Raw genomic sequence first — 13,859 nt, forward strand, 5'->3', positions numbered from 1 at the left:
GAATAAGGGTTTCAAGCACAAATGTTTTAGAAGCACCTGTTGAAAGCCAGACGCCCGTGCACACCCACTCCAATATTTCGTCATGCTGTAGAAGTGGTTCCAGACGCTTCTAATGCACAACATACAGTGTGTTAAACATTATTCGTTAGCCTCGCTCTGATTACACCGTCCTGTGAAAAAACATTCACGGAGTGTCTCTCCTACGTCAGGAACTATGTCAGGATCTACTGGTCCCACAGGAAGGGAGTTCACAGGCCGGATGGGCTGCCTGAGGTACTAGAAAATACTAGAACTGAGTTTCAGAAAACTAGGCTTACGTCAGCAGTTACAACAGATTTCCCTCGTGTTGGCTGTTCCCCTATTGCTTACTTACCTAAATTATGAGAGTGTCCAGTACCTACTGAAATTTAGCATCTATTCGTTCAATAAATATTTATTTATTTTTAATGTTTATTTATTTTTGAGAGAGAGAGAGAGAGAGAGAGAGCGCATGCGCGCACACGAGGAGAGGGGCAGAGAGAGAGGGAGACACAGACTCCAAAGCGGGCTCCGGGCTCCGAGCTGTCTGCCCAGAGCCCCCCACACGGGGCTCGAACTCACGAACCGTGAGATCATGTCCTGAGCCGAAGTCGGACGCTTCACCAACGGAGCCACCCAGGGGCCCCAATAAGTTTTTTTTAATTTAATATATCCTAGGCAGAGGCGTAAGAGCGACGTAAATGGAAATCGCTGGCTTCCTGAAGTTTATACTCTTTTTTTCCACAGATACGAGACCTGCTGTCTAGAACCAAGCAACCCGGAGGGCTAAAAGTAAGGGAGGATCAACACCTGGGCTTTTATGTGGACGGCCTGAAGTCAGTGCCCTGTGAGAACTACGCGCAGATTGAAAGGCTGATGGAGCAAGGGACAAAAATAAGGACCACGGCCTCGACCAACATGAACGCCAGCAGCAGCCGGTCTCATATGGTTATCACCATTCAGTTCAGGCAGGTGAGATGTGCGGGAAGGCAGCCGTCCCGGTTCCCCACCAGGCTTGGGGTCTGTGGGGAGGGTTCCCGAGGGCACGAGGAGCTGGTGGGTGTTCCGGAATCCTTTCAGATTTGACCTGTGGATTACGGTGGCTGCTTCCAACCAGGGGCTCTGGGGTCAGGAGCAGGAGGAAGGGAGGCACCTTGCCTCTCTCCACCCTGGCTCCCCAGTACGATGATGACCAGCTTTCAGATCCCTGAGCCTAGAGGACACCAGATACTCAACTACCTTTCCGATTCATGCAAGTTGCAAGATAAAGTCTTCGAAACTAGCTCACCCATGTAACTCTCCACTAACTGGCGTCTCTGATAAAACCGAGCACATTTTTCCCCTCCGTACTCCTCAGTAGATATCAGAGAGTGAACTCTAGATCGTCACCAGCCGGATTCAGAAACAGTTATTTACAAAGCCTGGGCAATCGGTGCAGGGAGCTGGGATTTCACCATCTCTGTTCCCTACGCCACAGCCCGAGTCAGAATGGGAATAAATGAAGGTTGCCCTGCTCTGATCAGGAATAGTGGGACAACACTGGACTATACCTGACCCTTTGTTTACCGGCTTTGAAACTTCGGGAAATAACTTCCTTGCCCTCAGTCTCCGTTTCCTATTCTGTAAAATGCGATCCTGCAGGAATGCTGGGAAGTTTAAATAAGAGCCTGCATTTAAAATTTTTTTTTTCAACGTTTATTTATTTTTGGGACAGAAAGAGACAGAGCATGAACGGGGGAGGGGCAGAGAGAGAGGGAGACACAGAATCGGAAACAGGATCCAGGCTCTGAGCCATCAGCCCAGAGCCTGACGCGGGGCTCGAACTCACGGACCGTGAGATCGTGACCTGGCTGAAGTCGGATGCTTAACCGACTGCGCCACCCAGGCGCCCCTCTGTTTGGTGGTTTTTAAAAACGGTATTACTCTTTCCATCAAGTAGATACATAATAGTTTACTTAACAATTCCATTTAGGTGGTTTCTAAATTTTACCTTTTTTATTTTTTTTTTAATTTTTTTTTCAACTTTTTTTTTTTTTAATTTATTTTTGGGACAGAGAGAGACAGAGCATGAATGGGGGAGGGGCAGAGAGAGAGGGAGACACAGAATCAGAAACAGGCTCCAGGCTCCGAGCCATCAGCCCAGAGCCCGACGCGGGGCTCGAACTCCCGGACCGCGAGATAGTGACCTGGCTGAAGTCGGACGCTTAACCGACTGCGCCACCCAGGCGCCCCGAGAGCCTGCATTTTAAAAAAGTTTGAGGGCAGACTGCGAAGACGGCGGAGAGGGACCTGAGCTCGTTTCCTCCTCCTCACACACAGAGGCAATGACTACGCATGATCCAGCTCACTCTGGAAATGACTCGAAGACTAGCAGAACAGCTCTTCCACAGCTAAAGACACGGAGAGATAACCCCCATTGAGAAGGGTAGGAGGGGGCGGAGACCTGGCTGGAAAGCAAAGCCCAAGCATAATGACGCCCAAGCGAGAAGGATATCCCAGGCACCAAGATTTTCCCTCACGAGCGAGGGTATCAGACTTTACCTCGGGCACCCCTTGCCCTGGAGACCTGCATCGGAAAGACAAGCCTTGTAACACCTGGCTTTGAAAATCAGTGGACTTAACTCTGGGAGAGGCAAAGCGCCATAAGAATCCAAGAGTCTGGGCCACCTGGGTGGCTCAGTCGATGAAGCACCTGACTCTTGGTTTTGGCTCAGGTCAGGATCTCACCGTTCGTGGGATCGAGCCCAGCATTGGGCTCTGTGCTGACAGCTCAGAGCCTACTTGGGAGTCTCGCTCCCTCACTCTCTCTCTCTCTCTCTCTCTGACCCCCCCCCCCCCCACTCACTCCCTCTCTCTCAAAATAAATAAACTTAAAAATATATCAATTAAAGAATCTGAGAGTCCACTCTTAAAGGGCCAGCACAGAAGCAGTGATTTTAAGGCATGTGTCAGAGGATCAGAGATCTGTAGGAGCTTTCTCAGGGAACGAGAGTGCTGAAGGTGTTGTTTTCCTTGACCTCCTTCAGCCTAGCTGGTCAGTCCTTGTGGGAGTCAGTTCTGATGCTCTCCATCCACCACCTTAGCCCTGCCTGTCCTGACCCTGTGTTCCACCCACCCATCCACCCAAAAAGACTCCTGCACCAGAGGAGGGGAGCCAGCCTTGACCACCGGCACACCCACAGCTGCCACGGCCAGTCACACAGGAGGGAGCACGCAGCCCACACAACTGACCTCCCTGGAGTTCCTGGTTCTGCTGACCAGGGGGAATTGTGCTGCTGGGCCCCACGGGACACCTCTACATAAGGCCACTGCCGTCATCACCCGGAGACATAGCTGACCTAATACACAGAAACAGATGAAGGCTCAGACAAAATGAGAAGACAGAAAAATATATTCCACACAAAAGAACAGGATGAAACCTCAGTAAAAGAACTAAGCAAAACGGAGATAAGCAATCTGCCTGATAAAGAGTTCAAAGCGATCATCAGGTGCTACACAGACTGGAGAGAAGGGAGGATGAGCTCAGTGAGACCTTCAACCAAAGAAGACAGAAATATAGTGGCTGAGTGGCTTAAGAGTCTGACTCTTGATTTTAGCTCAGGTTGTGATCTCATCGCTCTTGGGTTCGAGCCCAGTGTCAGGTTCTGTACTGTCAGTGCTTGGGATTCTCTCTCTCCGTCCCTCCCTGACTCACCTTTTCTCTCTCTCCAAAATAAATAAACGAACAAAGAGGAATTTCCTACTCTGTTTAAAGAAAAAAACAAAAAGAACTAATCACAACTGAAGAATATACTAACTGAAATGAAAAATACACTAGAGGGAATCAACAGCAGACTGGAGGATGCAGAACAAAGGATCAGCAATCCGAAAGACAGGGTGATGGAAGGTAGCCAGCTGAACAGCAATTTAAAAAAAAAAAGAATTTTTTAAATGAGCATAGCTTGTACTAACATTTGGATTAGAGGGGTTCCAGACAGAGAAGAGAGAGAGAGAGAGGGGCAGAAAACTTATTTGAAGAAATAACAGTGGAAAACTTCCCTAACCTTGGGAAGAAAACAGACATCCAGGTCCAGGAAAAACAGAGAACCCTAAACAAGATGAATCCAAGGAGGTCCACACTAAGACACATAAAAATTTAAGTGTCAAAAATGAATAACAAAGGGAGAGTCTAGAGAACAGCAAGAGAGAAGCAAATAATTGCATACAAGAGAAACCCCATAAGGCTATCAGCTGATTTTTCAGCAGAAACTTGGCAGGCCAGAAGGGAGTGGCACGATATAATCAAAGTACAGAAAGGAAAAGCCTACAATCAAGAATTCTCTACCCATCAAGGTTATGATCCAGAACTGAAGGAGAGATAAAGAGTTTCCAGGACAGGGGTGCCTGGGTGGCTCAGTCAGTTGAGCATCTGACTCTTGATTTCAGCTCAGATTATGGTCCCAGGATTGTGGGATTGAGCCTGGCGCCTGCTTAAGATTCTCTCTCTCCCCTGCTCAAGTGCTCTCTCCCACTCTGAATGAATGAATGAATGAATGAATGAATGAATAGCTGGCTAGCTAGTTAGCTTCCAGGACAAACAAAAGTCAAAGGAGAACATTACCACTAAACTGGCCTTACAAAAAATGTTAAAACAACTTCTTTAAATAGAAAAGAAAAGGCTATAACTAGAATTAAGAAAATTATGCAAGGAGAGGCACCTGGGTGGCTCAGTCAGTTAAGCATCTAACTCCTAGTTTCCGCTCAGGTCATGATCTCACGGTTAGTGAGTTCGATCTCCACATTGGGTTCCACAATGACAGTGCAGAACCTGCCTGGGATTCCCTCTCACTCCTCCCTCTGCTCCTCCCTCGCTCGTGTGTGTGCACGCCCTCTCTCAAAATGAATAAACTTTTTTTTTAAGAAAATTATGAAAGGAAAAAATGTCACTGATAAAACCAGACATAAAGGTGATAAATCAATCACTACTAAAGCTAGTATGAAGGTTACAAGGCAAAGGTAGTAAAATTAATTATATATACAAAAGTCAGTTAAAGGATACATAAAATTTTTAAATGTAAAGTATGACACCATATACATAAAATGTGGAGGGGAAGGAAAAATGTAGAGCGTTTAGAATGTGTTTCAACTTAAGCAATCATCAACGTAAAATAGACTATTATTTACACTGAATTTACATGTGAACCCCATGGTGACCACAAACCCAAAACCCATAAGATACACAAAAAATAAAGAGAAAGGACTCCAAGCACAACAATAAACTTATCAAATCACAAAGGAAAAGAGCAATAAATTTTGTTTACTAACAAAATAACAAGAACTATATACTTATCAATAATTACTTTAAGTGTAAATGGACTACCAGCATTTTTCACACAGCTAGAACAAACAATCCCGAAATTTCTATGCAACCGCTAAAGACCCTGAATAGCAAAAGCAATCCTGAAAAAGAAATGAAAAGCTGGAGGAATCACAATTCCAGACTTCAAGCTGTATTACAAAACTGTAGTCATCAAGACAGTATGGTACTGGCACAGGAACAGACACACAGATCAATGAAACAGAATAGAAAACCCAGAAATGGACCCACAACTATATGGTCAACTAATCTTTGACAAAGTAGGAAAGAATATCCAATGAAAAAAAGATGGTCTCTTTGACAAATGGTGTTGGGAAAACTGGACACCAGCATGCAGAAGAATGAAACTGGACCACTTTCTTACACCACACACAAAAATAAATTCAAAGTGGACAAAGACCTAAATGTGAGACAGGAAATCACCAAAATCCTAGAGGAGAACATAGGTAGCAACCTCTTTGACCTTGACCGGAACAACTTCTTACTAGACACATCGCCAAAGCAAAAAGGAACTATTGGGACTTCATCAAGATAAAAAGCTTCTGCACAGCAAAGGAAACAATCAACAAAACTAAAAGGCAGCCAATGGAATGGGAGAAGATATTTGCAAATGACATATCTGATAAGGGGTTAGTATTCAAAATCTATAAAGAACTCATCAAACTCAATACCCAAAAAACCAAATAATCTGGTCAAGAAATGGGCAGAAGATATGAATAGACATTTCTCCGCAGAAGACACCAGATGGCTAACGGACACATAAGATGCTCAACATCACTCATCATCAGGGAAATACAAATCCAAACTATGATGAGATATTACCTCACACCAGTCAGAATGGCTAATATTAACAACACATGAAACAAGAGATGTTGATGAGGATGTGAGAAAGGAGAACCTTTTGCACTGTTGGTGGTAATGAACAGGTGCAGCTGCTCTGGAAAACAGTATGGAGGTTCCCCCAAAAGTTAAAGATAGAACTACCCTATGATCCAGCAATCGCACTACTAAGTATTCACCAAAAGGATCAAAAAAAAAAAAATAGATTCGGAGGGGTGCATGCGCCCTGATGTCTAAAGCAGCACTATCAACAATAGCCAAAGTATGGAAAGAGCTCAAATGTCTATCAACTGATGAATGGATAAAGAAGATGTGGTATGTACACACACACACACACACACACACACACACACACACGCACACACACACAATGCAATATTACCCAGCCATCACAAAGAATAAAACCTTCCCATTTGTGACAACGTGGATGGAGCTAGAGTGTATTATGTTAAACGAAATAAGTCAGTCAGAGAAAAGACAAATACCATATGATTTCACTCATATGTGGAATTTAAGAAACAAAACAGATGAACATATGGTAAGGGGGGACAAAGAAAAGGAAGCAAGCCATAAGAGACCCTTAACGACAAAGAACAAACTGAGGATTGCTGAAGGGAGGTGGTGGGGGATGGGCTAGGTGGGGGATGGGTATTAATGAGGGCACTTGTTGGGATGAGCACTGGATGTTGTATGTAAGTGATGAATCACTGAGTTCTACTCCTGAAACCAATAATACCCTGTATGTTAACTGATTAGAACGAACTTACTTACTTACTTACTTATTTATTTATTTATTTATTTATTTATTTATTTATTTATTTATTTTAAGACAGAGTGAGAGTGCCTGAACAGGGGAGGGACAGAGAGAGAGGGAGAGAGAGAATCCCAAGGAGGCTCTGCACTGTCAGCATGGAGCCCAATGTGGGGCTCAAATTCACTAACTGGGAGATCATGACCTGAGCCCAAACCAAGGGTCAGACGCTCAACTGACTGAGCCACCCAAGCACCCCTAACTAGAATTTAAACCAAAACTTGGAAAAAATGAACGTAAATGGACTACATGTTCCAATCAAAAGAACATAAAGTGACTGAATGGAATAAACAAACAAACAAACAAGACCCAACTATATGCTGCCTCAGGGATTCACTTCAGACCTAAGGATACATACAGACTGAGAGGGAAAAGATGGCCAAAGATATTCCACGCATGTGGAAGCAAAAAACAAATGCTAGGGTAGACAAAATTGACTTTAAAACAAAGACTGTAACAAGAGACATCATTACATAATGATAAAGGGATCAGTCTAACAAGAGGCTATAACAGTTGTAAATCTGTCTGCACCCAACATAGGAGCACCTAAATATATAAAGACAATATTAACAGACATAAAGGGAGAAATTGACAGTAATACAACAATAGGAGGGGACTTCAACACCCCACTTAAGTCAGTGGACAGATCATCCAGACAGAAAGTCAACAAGGAAACAGTGGCTTTGAGTGACACATGAGACCAGATGGATCGCACAGATACATATCCCATCCAAGAACAGCAGAATACAAATTCTTTTCAAGTGTACACGAAACATTCTCCAGGGTAGATTTCATGTTAGGCCACAAAATACACCTCAAGAAACTTAAGGAGTTTGAAATCACATCAGGCTCTGCACTGGGATTGGAGCCTGCGGGGGATTCTCTCTCTCCCTCTGGCCCTCCCCAACTTGCACACACTCTCTCTCTACAAAGACTACTACAAAAGATTATACACCAACAAATTGGACAAATGGATAGAAGAAATGGATAAATTCCTAGAAATGCACAAGTCCAAGTCTGAATTGGGAAGAAATAGAAAATGTGACCAGACCAATAACCAGGAACAACACTGAATTGGCATTCAAAGAGCTCCCAGCAAACAAAATCGCAGGACCACATGGCTTCACAGATGAAGTCTACCAACATTTAAAGAAGCGTTAATACCTATTCTTTTCAAACTATTCCAAAAAATAGGAGAGGAAAGAAACGTTCCAAATTTTTCACAGTAGGAGGCCAGCGTCATCTTGATGCAAATTAAAAAATGTTAAAGATTGATATCCTTGATGAACATACGTGCAAAAATCTTCTACAAACCAAATTCAACAATACACGAAAAGTATCATTCCCACAATCAAGTAGGATTTATTTCAGGGACGCAAGGGTAGCTCAAGGTTTGCAAATCAATCAACGTAATGTACCACGTTAACAAATGAAGGACAAAAATCATAGGATTAACAGATGCAGAAAAGAGCATTTGACAAAACTTAACATGTGTTCATCACGAAAACTCTCAATAAGGTGGATTTAAGAGGAACATAACTCAATGTACATAATAAAGTCCACATGTGAAAAACCCACAGGTAGCATTATACTCAGTGGTAAAAAACTAAAGGCGTTTCCTCAAAGATGAAGAACAAGACAGGATGTGCTCACTTTTATTCAACATGTGGAAGTTCTAAAAAAAAAAAAAATTAAAAAAAAAACTTAGAAAAATAGGGGCGCCTGTGTGGCTCAGACGGTTGAGTGTCCGACTTCGGCTCAGGTCATGATCTCACGGTCCGTGAGTTTGGGCCCTGCTTTGGGCTCTGTGCTGACAGCTCAGAGCCTGGAGCCTGTTTTGGATTCTGTGTCTCCCTCTCTCTCCGACCGTCTCCCGTTCATGCTCTGTCTCTCTCTGTCTCAAAAATAAATAAACAATGGGGCGCCTGGGTGGCTCAGTCGGTTGGGCGTCTGACTTCGGCTCAGGTCATGATCTCGCGGTCCGTGAGTTTGAGCCCCGCGTCGGGCTCTGTGCTGACAGCTCAGAGCCTGGAGCCTGTTTTGGATTCTGTGTCTCTCTGACCCTCCCCCGTTCATGCTCTGTCTCTCTCTGTCTCAAAAATAAATAAACGTTAAAAAAAATGTCTTTTAAAATAAATAAATATTAAAAAAATTAAAAAAAAAAAAACATGTGGAAGTCCTAGCCACAGCAATCAGATGATCAGACATGAAAAAGAATATAAGGTATCCAAATAAGTAAGAAAGAAGTAAAATTTTTCACTATTTGCAGGCGACATGATACTATACATGGAATACCCTAAAGTCTACCAAAAAACGACTAGAATTAATAAATGAATTCAGTAAAGTTTCAGGATACAAAATAGATATACAGAAGTCTATAGATTCCTATTTCTATACATTAATAACAAACTAGTAGAAAGAGAAATTAAGAAAACAATCCTATTTATAATTCTAGCAGAAAGAATAAAATACCCAGGAATGAATTTAACCAAGGAGATAAAAAGAAATGTCCTCTGAAAGCTATACGACATTGATCAAAGACATTGGAGAAGACACAAATAATTTTTTTAACGTTTATTTATTTTTGAGAGAGAGAGAGAAGGAATCAGAGTGCATGCGTGCAAGCAAGGAGGGGGGTGGGCAGAGAGCGAGGGGGACAGAGGATCCAAAGCAACTCTATGCTGACACATGATCGCGAGATCATCACCTGAGCTGAAGTCGGACGCTCAACTGACTGAGCCACCCAGGCGCCCCAAAGAAGACACAAATAAATGGAAAGACATTCCATGTTCAAGGGTTGGAAGAACAAATACTGTTAAAATGTCTACACTACCCAAAGCAAGCTACAGATCCCATGCAATCCCCATCAAAATACCAGTACTGTTGCTTTTTTTTTTAATAGAACTATAACAAATAATCCTAAAATTTGTACAGAACCACAAAAGAGCCCAAATAACCAAAGCAGTCTTGAGAAAGAGGAATGAAGCTGGAGGAATTAGAATCCCAGATTTCAAAGTATACTACAAAGCTATAGCAATCAACAGTATGGTACAGCCACAGAAGCAGATACATTGATCAATGGAGCACAACAGAGAGGCCAGAGATAAACACACACTTTTATGGGCAATTAATCTACAACAGAGGAGAGAACATGCAACGGGAGAAAAGACAGTCTCTTCAATAAACCATGTTGGGAAAACTGGCGAGCTGTGTGCAAAATAATGAAACTGGACTGCTTTCTTTTTTTAAAAAAAATTGTTAATGTTTTTATTTATTTTTGAGACAGAGAGAGACAGAGCATGAGCAGGGGAGGGGCAGAGAGAGGGGGAGACACAGAATCTGAAGCAGGCTCCAGGTTCTGAGCTGTCAGCACAGAGCCTGACGTGGGGCTCGAACTCACGAGCCGTGAGATCATGACCCAAGCTGATGCCAGACGCTTAACCCACTGAGCCACCCAGGCGCCCCAAAACTGGACCGCTAACACCATACACAACAATAAACTCAAGATGGATTAAAGACCTAAAAGTGATAACTGAATGTAGTAAATTAAAAAAAATTTAATTAAATTAAAAAAAAAGAGGAGCGCCTGGGTGCTCAGTCGGTTGAATGTCCAACTTCGGCTCAGGTCAGGATCTCACGGCTCATGGGTTCGAGTCTCGCGTTGGGCTCTGTGCTGACAGCTCGGAGCCTGGAGCCTGCTCCGGATTCTGTGTCTCCCTCTCTCTCTGCCCCTCCCCCACTCTTACTCTCTCTTTCTCTCAAAAATAAATAAACATTTAAAAAGTGGTTTAAAAGGTCTATTTAAAGAAAGAAAACATAGGCTGTAAATGCTCAGATAACAGTCTTAATATTTTTCTGGTTCTGTCTCTTCAGACAATAGCAACAAAAGCAAAAATAAACAGTTGGGACACATCAAAATAAAAAGGTTTTGCAGAGCAAAGGAAACCATCAACAAAATGAAAACGCAACACACTGAATGGGAGAAGATAAATGCAAATGGTATATTCAATAAGGGGTTAGTGTCCAAAATACATAAAGAAGTCATACAACTCAATATCAAAAAACAAAAAAAAAAACCCAACCCCAAATAATCTGACTTAAAAATTGGGCAGAGGGCCTGAGTAGACATGTTCCAAAGAAGGCATACAGACACATGAAAAGATGCTCAACATTACTCATCATCAAAACCACAATGAGATATCACCTCACACCTGTGAGAATGGCTAGAATCAAAACCACAAGAAATAACAAGTGTTGGTGAAGATGTGGAGAAAGGGGAACTCTTGGACACTGTTGGTAGGAAGGTAAGTTGGTGTGGCCACTGTGGAAAAGTGTGGAGTTTCTTCAAAAAATTAAAAATGTAAGTACCATATGATCCAGCAATCCCACTCCTGGGTACTCACCCAAAGAAAATGAAAACACTAGTTCAAAAGATATACATACATCTACATTTATTGCAGCATTATTTACAACAGCCAAGATATGGAAACAACCCAAGCGTCGGTCAATACCACGTGGTATATATCCTCAATAGAATATTACTCAGCTATAAAAAAGAATGAAATCTTGCCTTTCGGGACAATGTCAATGGACGTAGAGGGCGTTGTGCTACGTGAAAAGAGAGAAAGAAAAATACCACAGGATTTCAATTATATGTGGAATCTTAAAAAACAAGACAAATGAACAAACACACAAACAGAAATGGACTTAATAAATACAGAGAGCTAGCGGTCACCAGTGGGGAGGGTTTGGAGGGATGGGTGACATAGGTGAAGGAAATTAAGAGGTATAAACTTATAAAATGAGTGAGCCACAGGAATGAAAAGTACAGCATAGGGACTAGTCAATGATATTGTAATAACGGTGTATGGTGACAGACGGAGACTACGCTCCCCGTGGGGAGCATTTTGTAACATACGTAATTGTCAAATCACCATGTTGCCCACCTGAAGCTAATATAATGTCGAGCCCCAACTGTACTCCAATTAAAAGTAAGATAAGGAACTTTGTAGGCTTTTCAGGACTGTTCAGATATTTTCCAATTGTTAATAAACTTTATATAGGTTTGCGCTATTTTTGTAACTTGATGTTTTATTTTAGTTGTTTTGTGTTTTCTTCCATTGCTGTTTTTTTGTTTTGTTTTCTTGGGCAGGGTGGGGGGCGAGACAGAGGATCTGAAGCGGGCTCTGTGTGGAAAGCAGAGAGCCCGACGTGGGGCTTAAACTCACAAATCCTGAGATCTTGACCTGAGCCGAAGGCAGACCCCTGACTGACTGAGCCACCCAGGTGCCCCTTTATTTTAGAGTCAAGCGAAGAAATCCACTGAAAAATATATGTGTAGAGACCGAGCATTACGCTCTGCTTATTGGTGTCAGTAGTAATATTAACACCTGTTACTGTATGCCAGGCATTGTTAGAACCAGTATTTCTCTTATCTGTTGCCCTCCTAACACCTAATATGCTATTATCCCTGATTTCCAACTCAGACAGTTGAAATTCTGACAAGCTATTTCTCACATTCATGTAACCAGCAAGGTGACCTACCATATTCTAAAGTCTATGTTCTCATCCCTTCCGTGCATGACCACACCACCCTGAACACTTACTCATTTTGTAGATTTCCCAGTATCTTCTATTTAAAATGTTTGATCCAATAATAAGAGAATATTATGAGCAATTATATGCCAACAAAATGGGCAATCTGGAAGAAATGGACAAATTCCTAGAAACATATATCCTACCAAAACTGAAACAGGAAGAAATAGAAAGTTTGAACAGACCCATAACCAGTAAGGAAATTGAATTAGTAATCAAAAATCTGCCAAAAAACAAGAGTCCAGGGCCAGATGGCTTTCCAGGGGGATTCTACCAAACATTTAAAGAAGAGTTAACACCTATTCTCTTGAAACTGTTCCAAAAAATAGAAATGGAAGGAAAACTTCCAAACTCTTTCTATGAAGCCAGCATTACCCTGATTCCAAAACCAGACAGAGACCCCACTAAAAAGGAGAACTATAGACCAATTTCCCTGATGAACATGGATGCAAAAATCCTCAACAAGATATTAGCCAACCGGCTCCAACGAAACATTAAAAAAATTATTCACCACCACCAAGTGGGATTTATACCTAGGATGCAGGGCTGGTTCAATATCCGCAAAACAATCAATGTGATTCATCACATCAATAAAAGAAAGGACAAGAACCATATGATCCTCTCAATAGATGTAGAGAAAGCATTTGACAAAATACAGCATCCTTTCTTGATAAAAACCCTAAAGAAAGTAGGGATAGAAGGATCATACCTTGAGATTACAAAAGCCATATACGAGTGACCCAACACTAATATCACCCCCAATGGGGAAAAACTGACAGCTTTCCCCATAAGGTCAGGAACGAGACAGGGATGTCCACTCTCGCCACTGCTATTCAACACAGTATTGGAATCTTAGCCTCTGTAATCAGACAACACAAAGAAATAAAAGGCATCCAAATCAGCCAGAAGGAGGTCAAACTTTCACTCTTTTCAGATGACATGATACTCTATATGGAAAACCCAAAAGATTCCACCAAAAAACTGCTAGAACTGATTCATGAATTCAGCAAAGTTGTAGGATATAAAATCAATGCACAGAAATCAGTTGCATTTCTATACACCAACAATGAAGTGACAGAAAGAGAAATCAAGGAATCGATCCCATTTACAGTTGCACCAAAAACCATAAAATACCTAGGAATATATCTAACCAAAGAGGTGAAAAATCTATACACTGAAAACTATAGAAAGCTGATGAAAGAAATTGAAGACACAAAGAAATGGAAAAAGATTCCATGC

At 42.2% G+C, this 13,859-nt stretch overlaps 1 protein-coding gene across 1 annotated transcript in view; it reads left to right on the plus strand.

The window, feature by feature from the left end:
• The window catches only part of LOC125155158 (kinesin-like protein KIF28P), an 80,608-nt gene that overhangs the window by 27,386 nt on the left and 39,363 nt on the right, over positions 1-13,859 (plus strand). Inside the window, exon 5 of the mRNA XM_047840064.1 lies at positions 766-990. Within this exon, the coding sequence (XP_047696020.1) occupies positions 766-990 (225 nt within the window). The remainder of the gene's footprint in view (positions 1-765; positions 991-13,859) is intronic.

The sequence above is a fragment of the Prionailurus viverrinus genome, chromosome F1, assembly GCF_022837055.1.
Source record: "Prionailurus viverrinus isolate Anna chromosome F1, UM_Priviv_1.0, whole genome shotgun sequence".
NCBI classification, from domain to species: Eukaryota; Metazoa; Chordata; class Mammalia; order Carnivora; family Felidae; genus Prionailurus; species Prionailurus viverrinus.